General features: G+C 54.6%; 1 protein-coding gene across 2 annotated transcripts in view; it reads right to left on the bottom strand.

The window, feature by feature from the left end:
• Nucleotides 1-2,706: 2,706 nt before the first annotated feature.
• The window catches only part of PACS1 (phosphofurin acidic cluster sorting protein 1), a 140,213-nt gene continuing 125,733 nt past the window's right edge, over nucleotides 2,707-17,186 (bottom strand). Inside the window, exons 12-24 of one of the 2 annotated variants that reach the window (XM_059147941.1) lie at nucleotides 16,439-16,554; nucleotides 16,133-16,268; nucleotides 14,824-14,928; nucleotides 14,001-14,107; nucleotides 13,122-13,276; nucleotides 12,875-12,985; nucleotides 12,000-12,102; nucleotides 11,522-11,564; nucleotides 9,318-9,360; nucleotides 8,927-9,062; nucleotides 6,064-6,290; nucleotides 4,314-4,433; nucleotides 2,707-4,163 (exon numbers count right to left, since the gene is read on the bottom strand). In XM_059147941.1, coding sequence (XP_059003924.1) covers nucleotides 4,048-4,163; nucleotides 4,314-4,433; nucleotides 6,064-6,290; nucleotides 8,927-9,062; nucleotides 9,318-9,360; nucleotides 11,522-11,564; nucleotides 12,000-12,102; nucleotides 12,875-12,985; nucleotides 13,122-13,276; nucleotides 14,001-14,107; nucleotides 14,824-14,928; nucleotides 16,133-16,268; nucleotides 16,439-16,554 — 1,518 coding nt within the window. In that variant the 3' untranslated portion in view covers nucleotides 2,707-4,047. The remainder of the gene's footprint in view (nucleotides 4,164-4,313; nucleotides 4,434-6,063; nucleotides 6,291-8,926; nucleotides 9,063-9,317; nucleotides 9,361-11,521; nucleotides 11,565-11,999; nucleotides 12,103-12,874; nucleotides 12,986-13,121; nucleotides 13,277-14,000; nucleotides 14,108-14,823; nucleotides 14,929-16,132; nucleotides 16,269-16,438; nucleotides 16,555-17,186) is intronic. The other variant, XM_059147950.1, reaches the window with a different exon arrangement.

Genomic DNA, 17,186 nt, shown 5'->3' with positions numbered 1-17,186 from the left:
TCTGTTGACAGTCACTGTGGACCTAGGACGAGCCAAGAAGGATCCTGGGTACCAAAGTTAGAGCAGGTTAAAAAAATAACTCCCATTTCCTTGGAGCTTACATTCCAGTGAGGAGAGAGAGACAAATGGATAATTAAGTGCTAAGGAATGAGAAGTGCTAATAAGGAAAACTAAAGAAGGGGGAGAGAAAAGGAAGGTGCTACGTGAGACAGGTAGAGCAGGGAAGGCTTCTCTGTCACCTTTAAGCCAAGACTTCAATGGGGGAGCAAACCATAAGGACCTAGAGGCCAGGGGCAGGATGGGCAGGGGGAACAGCTTATGCAAAGACCCTGAGGCAGAGCATGCCTGTGTCTGAGGAATGCAGAGGGGGTCAGTGGGGGAGGGGCAGAATGAGAGGAGAGATCAATCAGCCCTCAGGAGGTCGGATCACGTAGGCCTTGTGAGTTATGGTGAGGGCTTTGAATTATATTCCTAGTGGGATGGAAGCCATTGGACAGTTCAAATTGGTAATTTAACACGATATGATTAACATTTTAAAAAGCTCTCTCTGGCTATTGTGTGGAGAACAGACTACAGGAAGAGTAGGTGGAAGCACAGATAATTAGGAGGCTATGAACACATCCAGAGACTGATAACAGCAGCAGCGAAAGCGGTGCAGCACTGCTGGGTTCCCAGTCTGTCTTGGGAAAGTTGGTAGGATTTGCCGGTGGACTGGATGTTGGGGACGAGGGACAGATGAGTCAGTGGCGGTTCCAAAGGTTTTGGCCTCAGCTCCTGAAGAGTGGGGCGGCGGGGTGGGCGGGGGGGGGTGGCGCGGGGAGTCCGTGCACAGAGCAGTAATTCACACTGCAGGGCTGAGTGTGGGGGGAGAGGAGGCCGGTGCGCGAGCCCCGCACTGCCCAGTGTTCCACGGCTGGGAAGCTGGAGAGACAGTAAGGGAGGCCAAGAAAGGGCAGTCAGAGGAGTGGAAGGAGAGCAGAGAGCTGTCCACAGGCCAAGTGCGGGGGTCAGGAAAGAAAACTGACCCTTGGATGTGGCACCTGAGGTCACGGGTGACCTCGGTAAGGGAACTTCTGATGGGCTGTTGAGGATAAAAGCCTGAAGGAGTAGAAGCAGAGGCAGGATGCAGGAACAGCTTCAAAATACTTTCACTTTCCAGGGAGCAGAGACGCGGCTGTCAGAGGGAATCTAGAAGCAGGGAAGTTGTTTTTGACAGGAGAGCTGTTACTTAGTGTGGGCATGCAGATGGCAGGCGGACAGGAAAGAGCCAAAGATCCGGTAGAGATGGAGGCAGGAGAAAGGGGGCAACCGCAAGAGTGAAGCCCCCAGAGGCGGGAGGAGGGGCGGCCCTGGATGCAGAGTCGGACCCCCGCAGGCCTGGAGCGCGGGTCTCTCCCTCCCCCTCATCTTCCCATCATCTGCTCCATCTTCTCAGTTCTGAGCTGGACCTGAGTCTGCTTGTGCCCCACACCCCTCCAGCTGGGGACTTCCACCGCTCCTGGGTCTCCCCTCCCCACTGCACTGCCTGCATCCTCTCCCTTGGCCTCCAGCCCCCAGGTCTCTCTTGGAGCTTCCAGTCTGTCCTGAGGCAACACTCACATCCTCTCTAGCTCATCTTAAACACAATTTGACTTCTGGCATTTCCTCTCACCACCCAGATTGTACACCTTGTTCGGTAACTAACGTGCAGATTGCATTTCTGGGACACTGTCACAGACCTCGCTGGACTTTCCCCCTTGGGAGATGGGCATTATCTCCACATTCCAGGCTCAGAGAGCTTGGTGCGGGGCTACACTGCCGAGTCCCAGAGCCTCCCTCCCTTAGGTCACTGGACCACAGGGCTCGGGGAGCCAGTACGGCCTGTCCTGCTTGGTCATCCACTCCTCTGTGGCTGTGTCCTGCAGGGCAAGGACGCCAAGCCCTTCGGTCTCCTTCCCCACGCAAGCCCCAACCTCTGGGCACTTCTTCACCAGAGGAAGGCTGGTGTGCAGGCCTCCATCCGGAAGTGTGTGAAGAACCAGGCATCCGGGGAGCAGGGGCTATGGCTGTTTTCCATCTCTGAGTTAAGGGCAGGTAGGAAAGCCAACTCAATGACAAACCCCAGCTCCACCCCTCTACCTGGGCCTCAGACTTCACCAGCTTCCAGAAACTATGGCAGGACATCGGCCTAGCAGAGGGAAAGAAGCCAAGTTCTAATCTTTAATCAGAAGAGCAGAAACTGGGGCACCTGGGTGGCTCAGTGGGTTAAAGCCCCTGCCTTTGGCTCAGGTCATGATCCCAGGGTCCTGGGATCAAGCCCCACATCGGCTCTCTGCTCGGCAGGGAGCCTGCTTCCTGCTTCTCTACCTACTTGTGATCTCTGCCTGTCAAATGAATAAATAAAATCTTAAAAAAAAAAAAAAAAAAAAGAAGAGCAGAAATTGCCCTTGACATGTCATTGTCTTGGGAGGTGGGATTTGGGAATAGTGAGTCCTATAGAAAAAGAAGAGATTGGTGTGAGCAGAGCGTTACTTCTGTTTCTGACCTCTGAGTGCCTCATACTGGGCAAGGCACCTTCATGCCTATTTCTCTAATTAAGGAAATGAGAATACTTCTTGCCAGCCATTTGAAAGGAGTTGATTTTGAAAGGAGTCGACTGTGTTGTGGAGGGGAGAGGGTCGTACAGATCCTGAGTCACAGTGAGAGGCATAGAAGCCCAAGCCTTGCTAGTTGGTAAGAAATCACCAGTTTATTGAATGAAAAACCCAACCAACATCCACTCAGTCCCTCAAGCCCAGCCCCTCTCCGGCCCCGAGAGAGCAGCTCAGCCCAGGAGACGCTCCGGACGCAGGGCTGAGCAGGGGTAAGGGCTGGAGGAGTTTGGGGAGGTATGGAGAATGAGAAAAACACTTTTCAAAATGAAGTTCTGTGCAAAAACTTCTAGAAGGGGTGAGAGAGGGCAACGGTAAAGCTCCGAAGGTGCGCGGTGTCGGGGGGGCACGGAGGGCTACGGCTGGGATGGTGGCCCTGTGTGCTCAGCTTCTCCTGAGAATGCTGATGGCCAAGGCTGAGGGGTTGGCTCAGACCCCCATGGCGAGAGGGCAGGATTGGAGCCCACTGGAGAAACACCCGCTGGGAAGGCGGGCTCTCTGCCTAGGCGTGTGCAGGACACAATAGGGAGTGCGACACAAATAGACAGGAAGGCACAGGGAGATGCAGGGTCACAGACAATATGCCGGTGGGGGGGTCTCTCTCCCTTCTGTCCCAGTCTGGAGTTCAGGAAGAGGCAGCCCTGTGCTGGCGGGGGAAGGGGAGAGGCAGAGGGAGGAGAGTCACCAACAGGGGGAAGCCACAAGGACAGGGGTTGGTGCCCAAGCAAGTCACATGGAACCACCAAGAGACTGGCTGTGCAGAGAACCAAAGAAACATTCAAGGGTGCTTGTGACATGTAGGGGGGAACCTGGGGGTAAGTGAGGTGGTCGTGCATGGGGGAGACTGGGAAGGCCCCTCCACCCCAGAGAAACATGGCATCACCATAAAAAAGCTGTCCTGGTGGTGAGGGAGGGTGGGGCTGCCCCTGTGACTGTGGAGGGGAGGGGGGGGGTCCTTGGGTTCAGGGTACCCCTCTGACCCCCAGTGGGAGAACCCACAGCATGGGAAGTGGCCGTGGGCTCCACTTGAGGGGGACAGGCAGGGCAGTTGGCAGAGATGGGGAGGCCTGGACTCCCTGCTGGGGGCCAGGATCCCAGGCTTCCTATTTCCAGGAAGGAACTGGAGCCATGTGAGGAGATTAGAAGTCAGTGAAGGAATGCCCAGGCCTCAATTCCAGGGATGGGCGCCAGAAGGCAAAATCGACATGCCTTGGCCTGGAGCAGGAAGGAGAGGACTGAGCAGGAGGGAGGGGGGCAGTGTCCCCACTGGCAGTGTCCTTCAGGACTGGGCAAAAAAGACGCAGACTCCCGGGCCAGGAAAGGGGATGCTGGGCCGGGGCCTGCTGGCCTCCCCCTGCCCGCAGGCGGTGAGGCTGGTGGCAGTGCCAGGAGGGAGAGTGGCCAGGAGAGAATGCCCTCAGGTGGCCTTGCTGCCACTGAACAGTCCCACTGGAAAGTGCTTGACATGGGTGGGCCACTGGGCCGCCAGCTGGAAGAACTTGATGTCACTCCACTCGACTCCGTCGATGGACACTGGGGTGACAGGGGAAGGAGGGGTTGACCAGGGCTGCTAAGGCCACCTCCCCAGGGTCCCTTGGGGAGGGCCATCGCCTCCCTCCCCCCAGAGTCCCCGGCCCCTCTTCTTCCCACCCCGCCCGGCACCTTCCGCCCATTTCTCCGTACCTCTCAGCATGGTCTGCTGCTGCTTAGCGGAGCAGATGAGGCGGCTGATACCCTCGATGACCTGGCTCTTGGAATCTACCTCCTTTTCTCGAGGTTTCTTGCTCAGGAAGATGGTGGGAACTGGAAGGCAAGCAAAACCACCTCCATCACAGCCCTTGGAAAAGCAGCCACCCCTCTCCTCTCTCTCATCCCCACCAGCCCCTCTTCCTGTGGGAAGGGGAGGTGATTTGCAGCCAGCCATCCCTTCTCCCCCCTCCCTAGCTCGGGGGATGCAGGAAGTGCAAACCAGATCTTTGTTCCGCCCCCTCCCAGCACAAGCCTCTCCCTGAACCTTGGTATCTTTAACTGTGTAACGAGGACCTGGAGCTAGTTAGTTTCTGAGGTCCCTTCTGGCTTGAATGTTCTAGGTAGCCTGTGGGGCAAGGTGCCCGTGTCCTTGGGCTCTCCCTCCTACACGCTCACATGCACATAGGGCCGAGTCTGCTGTGGCTAGGAGGGCCTCATGGCAGGGTCTGCAATGGCTCTGGCCCAGGGCTTTCAGGGCATGAGGGGCGCATCACGGCAGACTTGCCCGGGCTGCGTCTCTGAGCTGCCTCTGTTGTTTGGCTTTAGGTCTGCTGCAGCCCCTGCTTGCCCCCATGCGGAGCACTATGAAGCAGAGGCATGAACAGAAAGAGGCCTAGCTGCTTTGGGAGTGCTGAGGAGGGAGGGTCCGGCAGTTAAAGGAACCTGACCGCTGGCTGGCGGTGGGCTGTGAGGGCCCGAGTCCCCCGGCAGGCTTGCCCGCTGCGGCCGGCGCACAGCAGAGCACACAGCGGCAAGCTCTGCCTGGCACTGGCCCGGCCGGGGGCGTTCCTGCCTTACTCTCTCAGAGCAGAGGGCCCGGGGACATCCCCCAACTCTGCCTCTAGTGCCTGAAACCGCCCCTCTTATCCAAAATGGGCTGTACTACTCATAATTCTTTTTAAAAAATATTTTATTTATTTGAAAGAGAGCATGAGTGGAGAGAGGGAGAAGGAGACTCCCTGCTGAGCAGGGAGACCAACATGGGACCCGATCCAAGGACCCTGAGATCATGACCTGATCTGAAGGCAGACGCTTTTTCTTTTTTTAAAGATTTTATTTATTTATTTGACAGAGAGAGAGATCACAAGTAGGCAGAGAGACAGGAAGAGAGAGAGAGGAAGGGAAGCAGACTCCCTGCTGAGCAGAGAGCCTGATGCGGGGGCTCGATATCATGACCTGAGCCGAAGGCAGAGGCTTTAACCCACTGAGCCACGCAGCGCCCCCGAAGGCAGACACTTAACTGACTGAGCCATGCAGGTGCCTTTAACTCCTCTTAACTCTTAAACAACTATGCCCTTTTGCTCATGTGGGCTTGAGCGACTTCTAGGACTGGGTGCAAATGCCTGCTTCATGGGGACGCAGTGATGGCCTCCTCTGTCATGTGGTCCACCCTAGAGGGCAGTGGCTGGAAAGGCTCCGTTCGTTATGGCAGCACTAACTGCCCCAGCCCCTACGGCGCTGATGTTCAGCAGGCAGGGACTGATTACTCACTGGGGACATTCATTTCCTTGATTACAGAAGGACTGGCCTCATCTCGCAAGGTGAGCTAAGAGCCTTGCAGGACCCTGGGCTGGACCACATGATAGATGGGCTGCTCTGCCCTCATCCAGAGGGCTCCCCGACCCTGAGAGGAGTCAGTGAACCCTGGTGGCCCCGATCGTCCCTGGCCTCAGATGTCACCTACCTTTCTTGTTCTTCTCTTTGGTGACTACAGTCATTGCCATGGTGCCGGAAAGCTGGGCCTCCCCACCATGGGGCAGGCGGGACACCTGCACTGAGCGGAAGACACTCTTGAGGGTGTTCTTGGAGCTGGCATCCCTCTTGTCACCTTCCCTCCTCCGCTCGCCAGGGTGGCCCAGCCAGTAGTCCACCTGGAGGCCAATCACGTCCCCATATGGGCTGTTGGGGCTCCTGAGGAAGGGGAACAGTAACGGAGAGTAGGCTCTGCCCTCAGTTCCCAACTACACGGCCGGCCTCAGGGATCAGCAGGGGACTGCCAGGCTCTGGGCAGGGTGAGGGGAGGTGGCGGGCTAGTGGTCCTGGGTTCCCCCCGGTCCCACAGAATTGGTTTCTGTGGGAAGGGAGTGATGGAATGATCGGAAGACAAAGTCAGGAGAGGGTGAAGACCTGAGGCACTGTGAGGGAACCAAACACAAAGTCACAGGGGCGGAGAGGAGCGGAGAGGAAGGAGGCTTGCCGCAGGAAGTGTGCACACATACTTACACACGCTCCTGCATGCACTCGTGCACACACATACATGGACACACCTGGCAAGCAGAGCCCAGGCGAGACCCAACCGAGGGCCAGAGAGACAAAGTGTGCAGAGGTGCAAGCACCTTGGCCGGCTCCGCCACAGCCCCAGGAGGCCGAGCCGGTGGCTGCCGACCCGCAGCTTTCTCTTATTTATGGCACTTCTAGCTCAGGGGTAATTTTAGCTCCATGGGGAGAAAAGGCTGATGTTTTCTAGAAAGGAGGTGTCAGACACAATAGGTACACAGGCTACAAAAGTCATCTGACATTTCTCTTTCTGCCTGGTTCTAGCTGTTCCACTAGAAACCAGCTTTAATGGGATGGGAAAGGAGGTCGAGGTTAAGGGCTGGTCTGCAGACCCTTCGGGAAGCCTGGAACCCTGAAGCATTACTGGCCGTGTGCGATTTCCTCCTTTCCTGAACTGTCCCTCCCACAGATCAGCGAGACCACGAAGGGAAGGGGGAAGGAAGGAGGGGAGGAGGGTGAGGGAGGGCACGGGCTGGGATCCAAGGCGCAACCGACGCTTCTCGACATCTGAGAACATTCACGCTCTTCAGGGACCACGACCCTGTCACTGGTGTTTCTGGACAAAACACTAGCCAGTGCCTACCCTCTCTGCTGCTGAGGACCCTCCCCAGAAGAAACAGGAAGAGGCCAGGCAGAGAAAAGGGGAAGAGGGAGGAAGAAGGTGCAGGGGCCCATCTGTGTTCCTGCCCCACGCCTGCCCTTTACTCACCTCATGGCCTGTTCCCCTCGGGCCCCTTCTGGGACGGCTCTGCTCCACCCTCCCCTTCAGCGCCTCCTGCTCAGGCCTGGCAGGACAGCTGCCTCCTGAGAGGCCACCCTGAGCACCTGGTCTAAACTCTGGATACTTAAGACCCTAAAGAAATTCTTTCCCCTTGCAGAACCATCCTCTACTGGTTTTTCATAGTGCTCACTGCAATCTACAGTTTGAATTTTTTACGGCTCTGGCATTGCCAGGGCCCAGCAGCCTAAGCTCTAAGACTAGGACTAGCCTTTCCTATTTGCTGCTACAGCTCCAGTGCCCCAAATGGCACTGGACAGACAGACAGACTGCCTGCCTGAAAGAAGGCAGCAGCTCCCGCATGCCAGGTACCAACAACACAAGCTCTTCCTGAAGCCTCACAAAACTCTGACATGGCCATTTCACTCCACTCCCGGAGTCTGAAACGAAGCTTAGTAACTAAACTTTAGAAACTTTAGTTTGGCTCCTAATCCTTTTCAGAGGCCCATTTGTGTACTTGCTTGTAAAATCCATTTTTAGCAAGAACCCTGCTAAGACAGTTAGCAAGAGCCCCACCCCCCATCTGATCCCCTGCGGCTCCTCACCCCTGCCGCCCCCCCAGGAGATGTCTGACACCATGACTTGTCTCAGCAAGAGTCCTGTCAGGACTGTTCAGAAGCTCCCCCCCCCCCCCCCCCACGCCGTACCCCTGGCTTTTCCTCTTAGTAATTTTCCACCCATGCTCACTCCCAGGGTAGACATCTCCACGTGGAGCTGAGCCACCCACCCTGCAAAATCCACAGCAGTGCCCCCTACACCTGTCTCGATGGTCACGCTCTGATGTGGTCTCCCTCACTGTGTCTTTTTTTTTTTTTTAAGGTTTTATTTATTTATTTGGGGTGGGGGAAGCATGCAAGTGGGGGGAGGGGCAGAGGCAGAGGCAGAGAGAGAATTCCAAGCTGACTCTGTGCTGAGCGTGGATCCTGGACATGGGGCTCAATCCCACGATCCTGAGACCACGACCTGGGCTGAAATCAAGAGTCAGAGGCTTAACCAACTGAGTCACCCAGGTGCCCCTCCCTCACTGTGCTTTAACAAGTGTCACTGAGTAATCTGTTCTTTAGTACAAGCTAGTACAGTCAACTAACACAGAGTCATGACTCAAACCGGGCTGTGCAGGTCTCCCATGGCGGCACTCCACCACACCCGCCAGACCCCAGCAAGACCCCTGCATAGCACTTTACAGGCTGGTACGAGCCCCCCTGCCACTTGTCTCATTCCCTTCTACCCCGGGAGACAGATGGGGAAGAAAGTAACCCGCACTGTACAGAGTAGCTCCACGTGCCTGGCTAGCACCCCAAGTCTCTGAATTGGGACTCCAAAGCTCTCGCCACTGTCCTGTTCTCCACACTCAGTAAGCCATCGTCGTCATGCAATGCTGTAGGCAGGCGGGGATGGAGGGGTGGGGGAGGGGGGAGCTAAGTCGGTCAGGTTCCTGGGCGCTGATGGAGGGGTTTGGAAGGAAGGAGAGGTATGGGCAAGAGCCCCTTACCCCATGACGGCGAGGGCACTGCTCATGGAGGGGGATGAAGGAGGGGTGGCTGTGGTATCTCGGCTCAGGCCTGAGCTGGAAGGCGGTGATGTGGAGGGCACGGTGAGGCTGACCACGGGCGAGTCGTCCCCATCGCCTGTCAGGGGGACAGATACAGTTGGTCAGAGGAAGCCACCCCTGACCAGTTAATGACAAGGGGTCTCAGCTGCTGCTGAGCTAAGTGTGGACAGCTCCCCACTGCCCCCTGCTACTTCACCTGGGAAGTGAGGGTGCCCAAACTCTGACTTAACCTTAGGACACCCAGAGGCTTCACCTTCTGGCCTGCCGGACTAGAGAGGAGGCCGAGAAGGCATCGCCTCACTCCACAGGGGCACCAGGGCCCCAGGCTCACCTGCTGTGGAGGGGGAGTCTTCAACCAGACCCACCTTCACCACCTGGGAGAAAGAAGAGACGCTGCATTAGGTCCTCTGACTAAAGCTGTACGCATTTTGGTCCACTTGGAAGCCAGTGATTAGACACAATAGCCATTACTATATATCATGCTTTAAACATCTTTGCAAATCCAGAGCAGCCCAGATCTGATCTTTATATGTAAAAAAAGCCCCATTCCAAACAATGAGCTGGGGGGCACACAAGACCTCACAGCTCACCTCTGGGGAGTGCAAGGCCACCCCGAAGGCCGGACCCATTTCAGTATTCTGATCGGGCTTCTTCTAAGACCACATGGGTAAGACACCGTCTTCCCACGTCAGAGCCACTGGGAGAAAGCTTGGTAAGGCAGCGTGCTGCGGGGGGTGGGGGAGACTCCCTGAATGCCTGCCTGTGTGAAACCAAGCAAGGGACCAGTTTCCTCCTTTCTAGACTTGCTGGAATCTGAGAGAATATGGATAAGATAGTGATCCCAGGCACCCCCACCCGTTCTTTACCTCAAGGCAGTGTACTAATTTCAGCTTCCCAAAGAATTTTAGATTTCTCATAGAGAATTCTGGGAAGGAGAGAGGGGGCCCTCCAGCAGCCAGCAAAGGCACAGCTAGAAACAGACTATTTGAATGTCACAGCTGTGGCTTGAAGTGACAGGTGAATCCTGATGAAGTAGCAGGCCCAGGGCCTAGCACCTGGCAGAGGTGCTAGGGAGTGCTATGAGGTCACGGAAACGGGACCCCAGGGACTGACGGGGAGTCGAGATCACGATCACGTGTGGATGGTTCCCTCAAGGCTACTCAGAACACAGGGCTGCTATTCCCTTGTTTGTCCCAAACTCTCTATGCATCCTTATTTTAGTTCCTGGAAAGTAACATCCTAACATTCCCAACTTCCTGGATACAATTCCCCTTGCTCCCCTGGTATTATATGAGGCTGCCCTTCCTTTGTTTATTTCAATTGAAAAAAAAATTTTTTTTCACATCTCTCTCTGTCTGTGAGGCTAGAGTGGGCAGCAACCCACAGCTCCATGAAGATGCAAATCAAATCATCAGCCTAGGCTACAGACTGTGGTCTAGAGCTTCCAACATGGCTTCTGGGAGTAGCCCCAGGGGCTAACAGGGACTAAGTGGACTGTTCAGACAGGAGGTCTTAGCAAGGCACAAGAAGGGGCAACCGAATTTCTCCAGGCTCAGGGATTTCCCACGATCACTCAAGACTTCCAGAACCTGGGTTGAGCATAGAAGAGGCCCTTCACATTTGCATATGCCCCCTACCCAAAGCTAGGAGATTGGAGGAAAAAAGACAAGCTGATTTTGAAGAGAAATTCGATTGTCTCACACATGGAAATCTGAAATTTCAGTCATGCTTTTGTGGTATGCTTTTGTCTCCCAGGGTGTCACCTCTGTCACCTCTGGGGTCCCTCTTTTGGTTGGGTCTCTGCCTTATGGCTCACTACTGCCAAATGAAAAGACAGCACCACCTGACATCAGAGATACCCAAGAGGTTTCCCTTTGATTTCCAAAATCAACTCATCTAGAGATTCTCCTTTGACTAAATAGGAGGGAAAAGAAGGAATCTTCGTTTCAAAGGTACATCTGACCCTGGACACAGAAATACCTACTTCTTGGACTTCTCTTCAGAATATCATCTATCATTATTTCATTTCAGAGGCAGCTTGCTTTTCCCTGGAGGCTGCAGAACTATGCTCTGGACGTCCTGCCCCAGGCCAAGGCACCAGGTTCAGGGCTTGGTGTAATAAAAAGGAGATACCAGTGGTGATCTGGGGACAGCCCATGATTCGGGAAAGGAGAACACCAAAAGGAGCAGCTCAGTGCATATCCCAGCCCCGGGTTTCTCCACCTGGGCACTACTGACACTGGGGCCAGATCAGTCTGTCGTAGGGGCTGTCCTGAGCACTGTGGGAAGTTCAGCAGCACCCCTGCTCCCTAACCACCAGATGCCAGTAGAACCCCAACTTCAGCTGTGACAACCAAAAAACGTCTGCAGACACTGCTAGACCTCTCCTGGGGGCAAAACTGCTTCTGGATGAGAACCACTGTCTAGATGAATCTTGGGTGTGTGTGTGTGCGCGCGCGCACACATGAGGGCACTGGGGGACAGGAAGGCCAGGAGAACGGGTGTGGTACAGAGGAGCGGGGAGTCAGTACTCACACCAATGAAGGGGATAAACTTCTGATAGGAGTCTTCATCAGGGCTGTTGGGAGACAAAGGGAAGCCTTACAGTTAGTGGGTCATCTGCATGGAGAGCTGGGGATACAAGCTTTTCATAGTTTACTGTGGTGTCAAGGGAGTCCAGACACTACATGACAATTTCCATCGCATCTCAGGACGGCACGAGGAGCCTCAGATGGAGGCAAAAAAAATAGTTTTGCATGCTACACCATGCGTGAATGTCAGCGCCTAGGATGGGCTTCTCTTATACTGAGGGGGTATCCATTTGGGCGGGGAGGCCCAGGTTAGGGAGGGGAGTGCCTGGATGGGAGGTAGTCAAAACCCCGTCTCTTTTGCTCTTGGCTGCCTATGAAGGGAAATGGGTGGGGAGACGGAAAAATACAGAAAAGGGAAGAAAACTCAAGATTTATCTAGCCCACCCACCCGTTTCCAAGAAATTCCCTGAAGTCAAACTTACAACTTATGTCTGCAGGTCAGCATGGCCTCAGCCACAGGGAGCTGGTGCGTCACCCCCGCCCCGTTGACATACTGCATGACCCGACCTACCACGTCCAGTTGCTCTGGAGAAAAGACAAGAGATAACTACCAACTTATTTCAGCAGGCAAACCTGAAAACCCTCTTAAAGAGACCCCTTCTGGAGACCCATCAGAAGACCCTAGCAGCTGCAGTAGAGAAAGCGTTCTAAGGGTCCTCTGGCTTTGAATATAAGAAATGATGAACCAAAGAGCTGTTCTCTCCTTTCCGACCTCTGCACTTCCTCAGTTTTGCTCTTTCTCAGGCTGATCACGCTCCCACATCACGTCTGTTTTGCTCAAACCAATCTCGTAATCTAGAGGAACCCCTCCACTCCAACTCTCTGCCCATCACTTCCTTCAAGGTCTGGCGATGCATTTACTGCTCCCCAGACTTGCAAGGTTCAAGCTCACTCTAAGCCCTGCCACTCCTACTCTGTATTTCAGACAAAAGACAAGGTCAGCATAGTGTTACTCGCTTATCAACAGATTGCTTAGTAACTATCCTCTGCTTCTTATATTTGAGTTCTACCACTAGAGATGTCCTCCTCACCACCTCCTCATGCCCGTCCTCATTTCTAGATGTACAGGAGCAGAGCAGAAAGCAGAGACTGAAAACATCCAGAGTGAAGAAGGGCTGCCCATAATGGGCCTCCCCCTAACAAATATTTGCTGAAAAAATAAACATGCAAGAGACTGGGGGTGGCAGAGGCGCAGGGAGGAAGAGAAGCACGCTCCTGCAGCCTTCTCCTCTGGCCAAGACTGGCTCTCCGTGGACCAGGTGGCATCCTGCCTCAACCCCTTGCGGAGGGCCATTACCTGACACGGGGGGCTCCGAGCGACTGAAGAGATCTCTCCAGCTAGAATCCAGGAAGGTACTGCTGTATCTGCTGTCAACTGAGCCCAAGTATTTGGCGACAGGGTGAGAACCTGGGAGATGGAAACCAGAGAAGGTAAACTGGTTAAGGGGTAGAATGATGGCCTGGCCTTCGGTCTCCCTAACTGTCCCTTCGTAGGGCCCAGCCCCAACATGCTGCTTCAGGAATGAAATCTGCCCCATCTTTACCGAGGGGAATGATGAGAAAGCGCATGTAGCCAAGCCAGTCAGAGGTCTTGCTGGCCAGCGACTTGACAAAGAACCGGAGGATGGAGCTCAGGTAGCTCTGGCCTCCCACGGCTGCCACCTTCACCGGTCTCGGCATGGATGAGTTGCAGTTGCAGCTGGGGAGCAAGGGAAGAGTCACAACCACATCCGGGAGGTTCACCAGCGTCCTGCTCGGAGGAGGGGCCCAAGCTCTGACTTTACTTGATCTCAACAACCCGCAGGGAAAAAATTAGCCAGTAAGCATAATTCCCAGAGAAGCCATAAACTACAGTGCTTCTGCAATTAGGAGAGAAATGTAGGATCAAAGAGGACAGGTAATCATCTAGAAGAAAGAATTAGCTTAGGCTAATGGGAGGCAATTTGGCAGTGCTGCCAGGGGTCAGCAGTGGGCATGAGCCAAGACACCTGCAAGGCCCGAAGTTCTCGTTCCCATTGGCAGGGACTCCTGGCCCCTAGTCTAGGGAGGTCCTGAGGAGGGAAAGCCCTGACTCTGGATGCCACATGGCACAGCACAGTTAGAGGGGTGAGAGTAAAATGCCTTTGTAAAACTCTGGTTCTCTCTTCCTGATCTTCTTCATCCTGGGTCTAAGAAGACGATGTGGCGGGTCAAGGAGAGTCCAGGTGGGGAGGAAGGGAGAGCAGGAAAATGACGTTTTCACACGCTGACCTCTGGGACCAGCAGGGTCATCAGAGGACCATTGCCTGCCATTGCCCAACCACACAGTGACCAAGGATTTTTGGTCTGATGAGGCCAGGCGGTCCTGTCACTGCTTAGAAGTCAGGGTGGGAGGAAGAGGTGAGAGGGAACCCCAAAGGGCAGGAGGTAAGTAGAACCCTTACTAGCGCTGGATACGGGTGAGCAGGGCGGACAGCACGGCCTGGACCTCTACGGTGGAACAGGTACACACGACAGGCTTCCGTTGGTCTTGGAGCAGTTCTGCCACATACTGGGGGGCAGGGAGGGAAAGGGCGGGGACACAGGTGAGGCCACGCAGCAGGGACAACAGCTCTCCCACAGGCACCAAGAGAGCAAGGCCTAGCTAGAGGTGCAGGGCCCCAGCCTCTGTCCTTCAGACCAGAGCTGGGCCGAGAAGGTCAGGGTTCCTGCCGCCACTGACGAGAAGGTGGGGCTAGAGCCCATGCAGACATGCTCACCAGGCCACGTGGGAAGGCTAAGGAATCTTTAGATTCCAATGCTGTCTCTGTAGGATATGTTCCAGGAGGCAGGGCTATTAGGAAAGAGGGATTCTGTCACAGGATCTAATTGGGTGGACAGCAGTGACTGGGAGCCCAAGCGGATTGGCTCTGCCTCTTCTGAACTGCCTTCATGGGACCCACGGGCCACCTCGGGCACGTTACAGCACTTCGTACCTCTCAAGATACCATTATTCCGCTATGCTGATGGGAAAACCACACATAACCCCCCAGGAAGGAAGGTAGATCAGTTGCTTTTCTACAGATGAGGAAGCCGAGGTACAGAAAATAAGGGACGTGAGATCCCACAGGCCAGAACGTGACAGAAGTAGGACAGGATCCCAAAGCTATCGGCTGAGTTCAGGGAAGAGGGGCCCGAGATGTGGGGCTCACTTTCCTTTTTCTCCATGTCCTGCGTCTTGTTCCCCAGAACCCTTCCTCCCCATCCCTGCCATCTGTAATGCTTTACCTGGCCCTGCCAGTCAGCAGTGTTGACAAGGATGACATTTTCCGGGAGGGCTGCATCCGATACCAGGATCTGATTCAGCTGGTCATATACCACCTTTCTTGGGATCTGTAGGGACAGAAGTGCCTGTCAGGCATCCCAGGCAGTCTACCAGGCAGTCTAAGGGCAGGGGAGGGAGCAGTGGGGTAGAAGATCTCTGGAGCAAGGGCATTCAGAGAAAACATACTAGGAATTTCTGGAGGAGACCCAGTACCCCACCGGTCAGAGCAAACCGGAAAGGAGCAGGATAAAGAGTGAGCAGAGTCCTTAAGGAACACGCACTCGGACTCCAGGAACAAAGCCACAGCAGCTGTCCTGACAGAGGGAGGAGCGCGGTGAGCCTCCCTTAAGGGTAACAATAGGGCATGCAGTACCGGGAGAGGAGGGGGAGGTACCAGTTAGCAGGTGCTCCCCGAAGTGTAAACGAGGGCAGTGGGGAGAGAACCAAGGAGCACAGCAGTGAGTGCTGTGTGGGGAGCCCCACTGTCGCAGAGGACAACAGGTTCTTTAGGAACAGTGACTAGCAAGAAGGACGACCCCTCGCCCCAGGCACAGTCTATTCTGGTCTCCAGCTCACTCTCAGCTCTGTGACAGCATTGAACTCGGGAAGCCACGTTGACACAAACTCTCCTCTCACTGATATTTATCAGGTAAATGAACAGGCTTGCTGTTCTCCAGAGGAGGAGGAGCGGTGTGAGCTCCGTCCCCAAGCCCCCTGCACCGCTGGCCTTTAGGAAGAGGACGGAATTCCCGAGGCCCAGTCTCTTTTGCTTCTCTTCCAGCCTACTCTTAGGTCTCTCAATCAAAGAATTTTAACACTGTTGATTTGTCACCTTGAAGTCACAATCACTGGCCCACAGTAGTGCTCAAGTTATCTGAGCCCAGGTGGGAGACGTCCAGTGGGATTTTGACGGCTGCTGTCCTCTAGAACGACTGGCTCACCACACGGTCTCCAGATAGATGTCTGATGGGGGCAGAGGAGGCAGAGCAAACAAGGTGTGGAAATGCCACTTGGGCTGATGCAGGCTGCGACGAAGCCGGTGTCTCCTGCTCCCCCCTCTGCTCCCCGAAGAGCAGCTACCAAGCCAATCCCACATGAGGAGTGGCGCATGGTAGACTTCTCTGATGTAGATCTGTCTTCAAGACTTTTACTCGGGGCACTTCAAAGTATTCCTCCTTTTTTCTCTACCTAACCACCCCAGGAAGATGACAAAACAGAAGCCAAGGGCTGAGGATGCTCAGAGGGTCCCGACCTGGAGGGGTGAGGGGGTACCTGTGTGCTGTGGCCCAGGTCGGGCGACCGCTCGCTGTCAGAGCTGTTGGTCCTCTCGCTCAGGGGCTTGGAGAGCTGCCGCTCCTTCAGGGGTGTGCTCCTCTTCTGCCGCGGTGTGAGCACCCCATCCATTCTGCTGCCGGAGACGTGGGAAGGAGATAGTTACTAGCCTTTGCAATCCAAGGCCACGGCTAGTCCCACTCTTCCCTAGGCCAGGAGCCTCTGCTGAGCATGGTCACAGCCTGGCACTATTTGATTGGTTTAATTCTACTCCCTGTTTTAGGATTTTCTTCTCATCTTGAGTACCTGGGGGAAGCAGAACCTTGGAGATCTGTTTTGCTGGATTTCATGGGAGTTTTGACCTTCTCCGGCACAACCAGACTCGTGCTCACATCGCCAAACATGTCCTGGTCAGTGATTTCCTGCCATGGAAGAAAGGAAACAGCAAGGGTTACTGCCCTGTCAGTGACCACCCAGGAGTCTCATCTGTTTTGACAGGGCCCATCACCATGACAGGGAGAGTCGGTCTCTTGGTCTTTTTTCCTTGGAAGCACAGGGTTCTACAGCTCCTACCTCACCAGAGGAGGAAGACTTCTGTTTAACTTAACTGAGCATACCCACTGTCTGGAGACTGTCTCTTGCTAGTCAGTGTGCATTTATGAACTATGCGTCAACGCACAAACCCGGACTGATGCTCTGGCTTCTTTAGGTAGGAAGGAGAATTTTAACCAGGAAGTGAAATGACTGGAGTTTCACTTCGGAAATGGCCACTCTGCAGCATGAACCACAGTTGGGCAAGAGTGGAAGCTGGGTTTTTGGATTTGTGGTGAACTATAAAGTGCAAGTGAGAAGTTTTAGATTACCCTGCATCAGGCCTAACGTTGGGTTATACACCAGATCTTCAAGGCACCATCATTTATATAGGAAACCGAAGTCTGAACTAATTCTTCCTTGGACTCCATTCAACTACCAGGTCTCACCGTGAGGCTAATACATAGTTCAGCCCCAGACGGTATTGGTAAGGTTCTCTGCTCCCTCCCGCCCTGTGTCCATG

This window comes from Mustela lutreola, chromosome 1 (genome assembly GCF_030435805.1).
Source record: "Mustela lutreola isolate mMusLut2 chromosome 1, mMusLut2.pri, whole genome shotgun sequence".
Taxonomy (NCBI): Eukaryota; Metazoa; Chordata; class Mammalia; order Carnivora; family Mustelidae; genus Mustela; species Mustela lutreola.
This window is presented reverse-complemented; position numbering and strand designations above follow the sequence as displayed.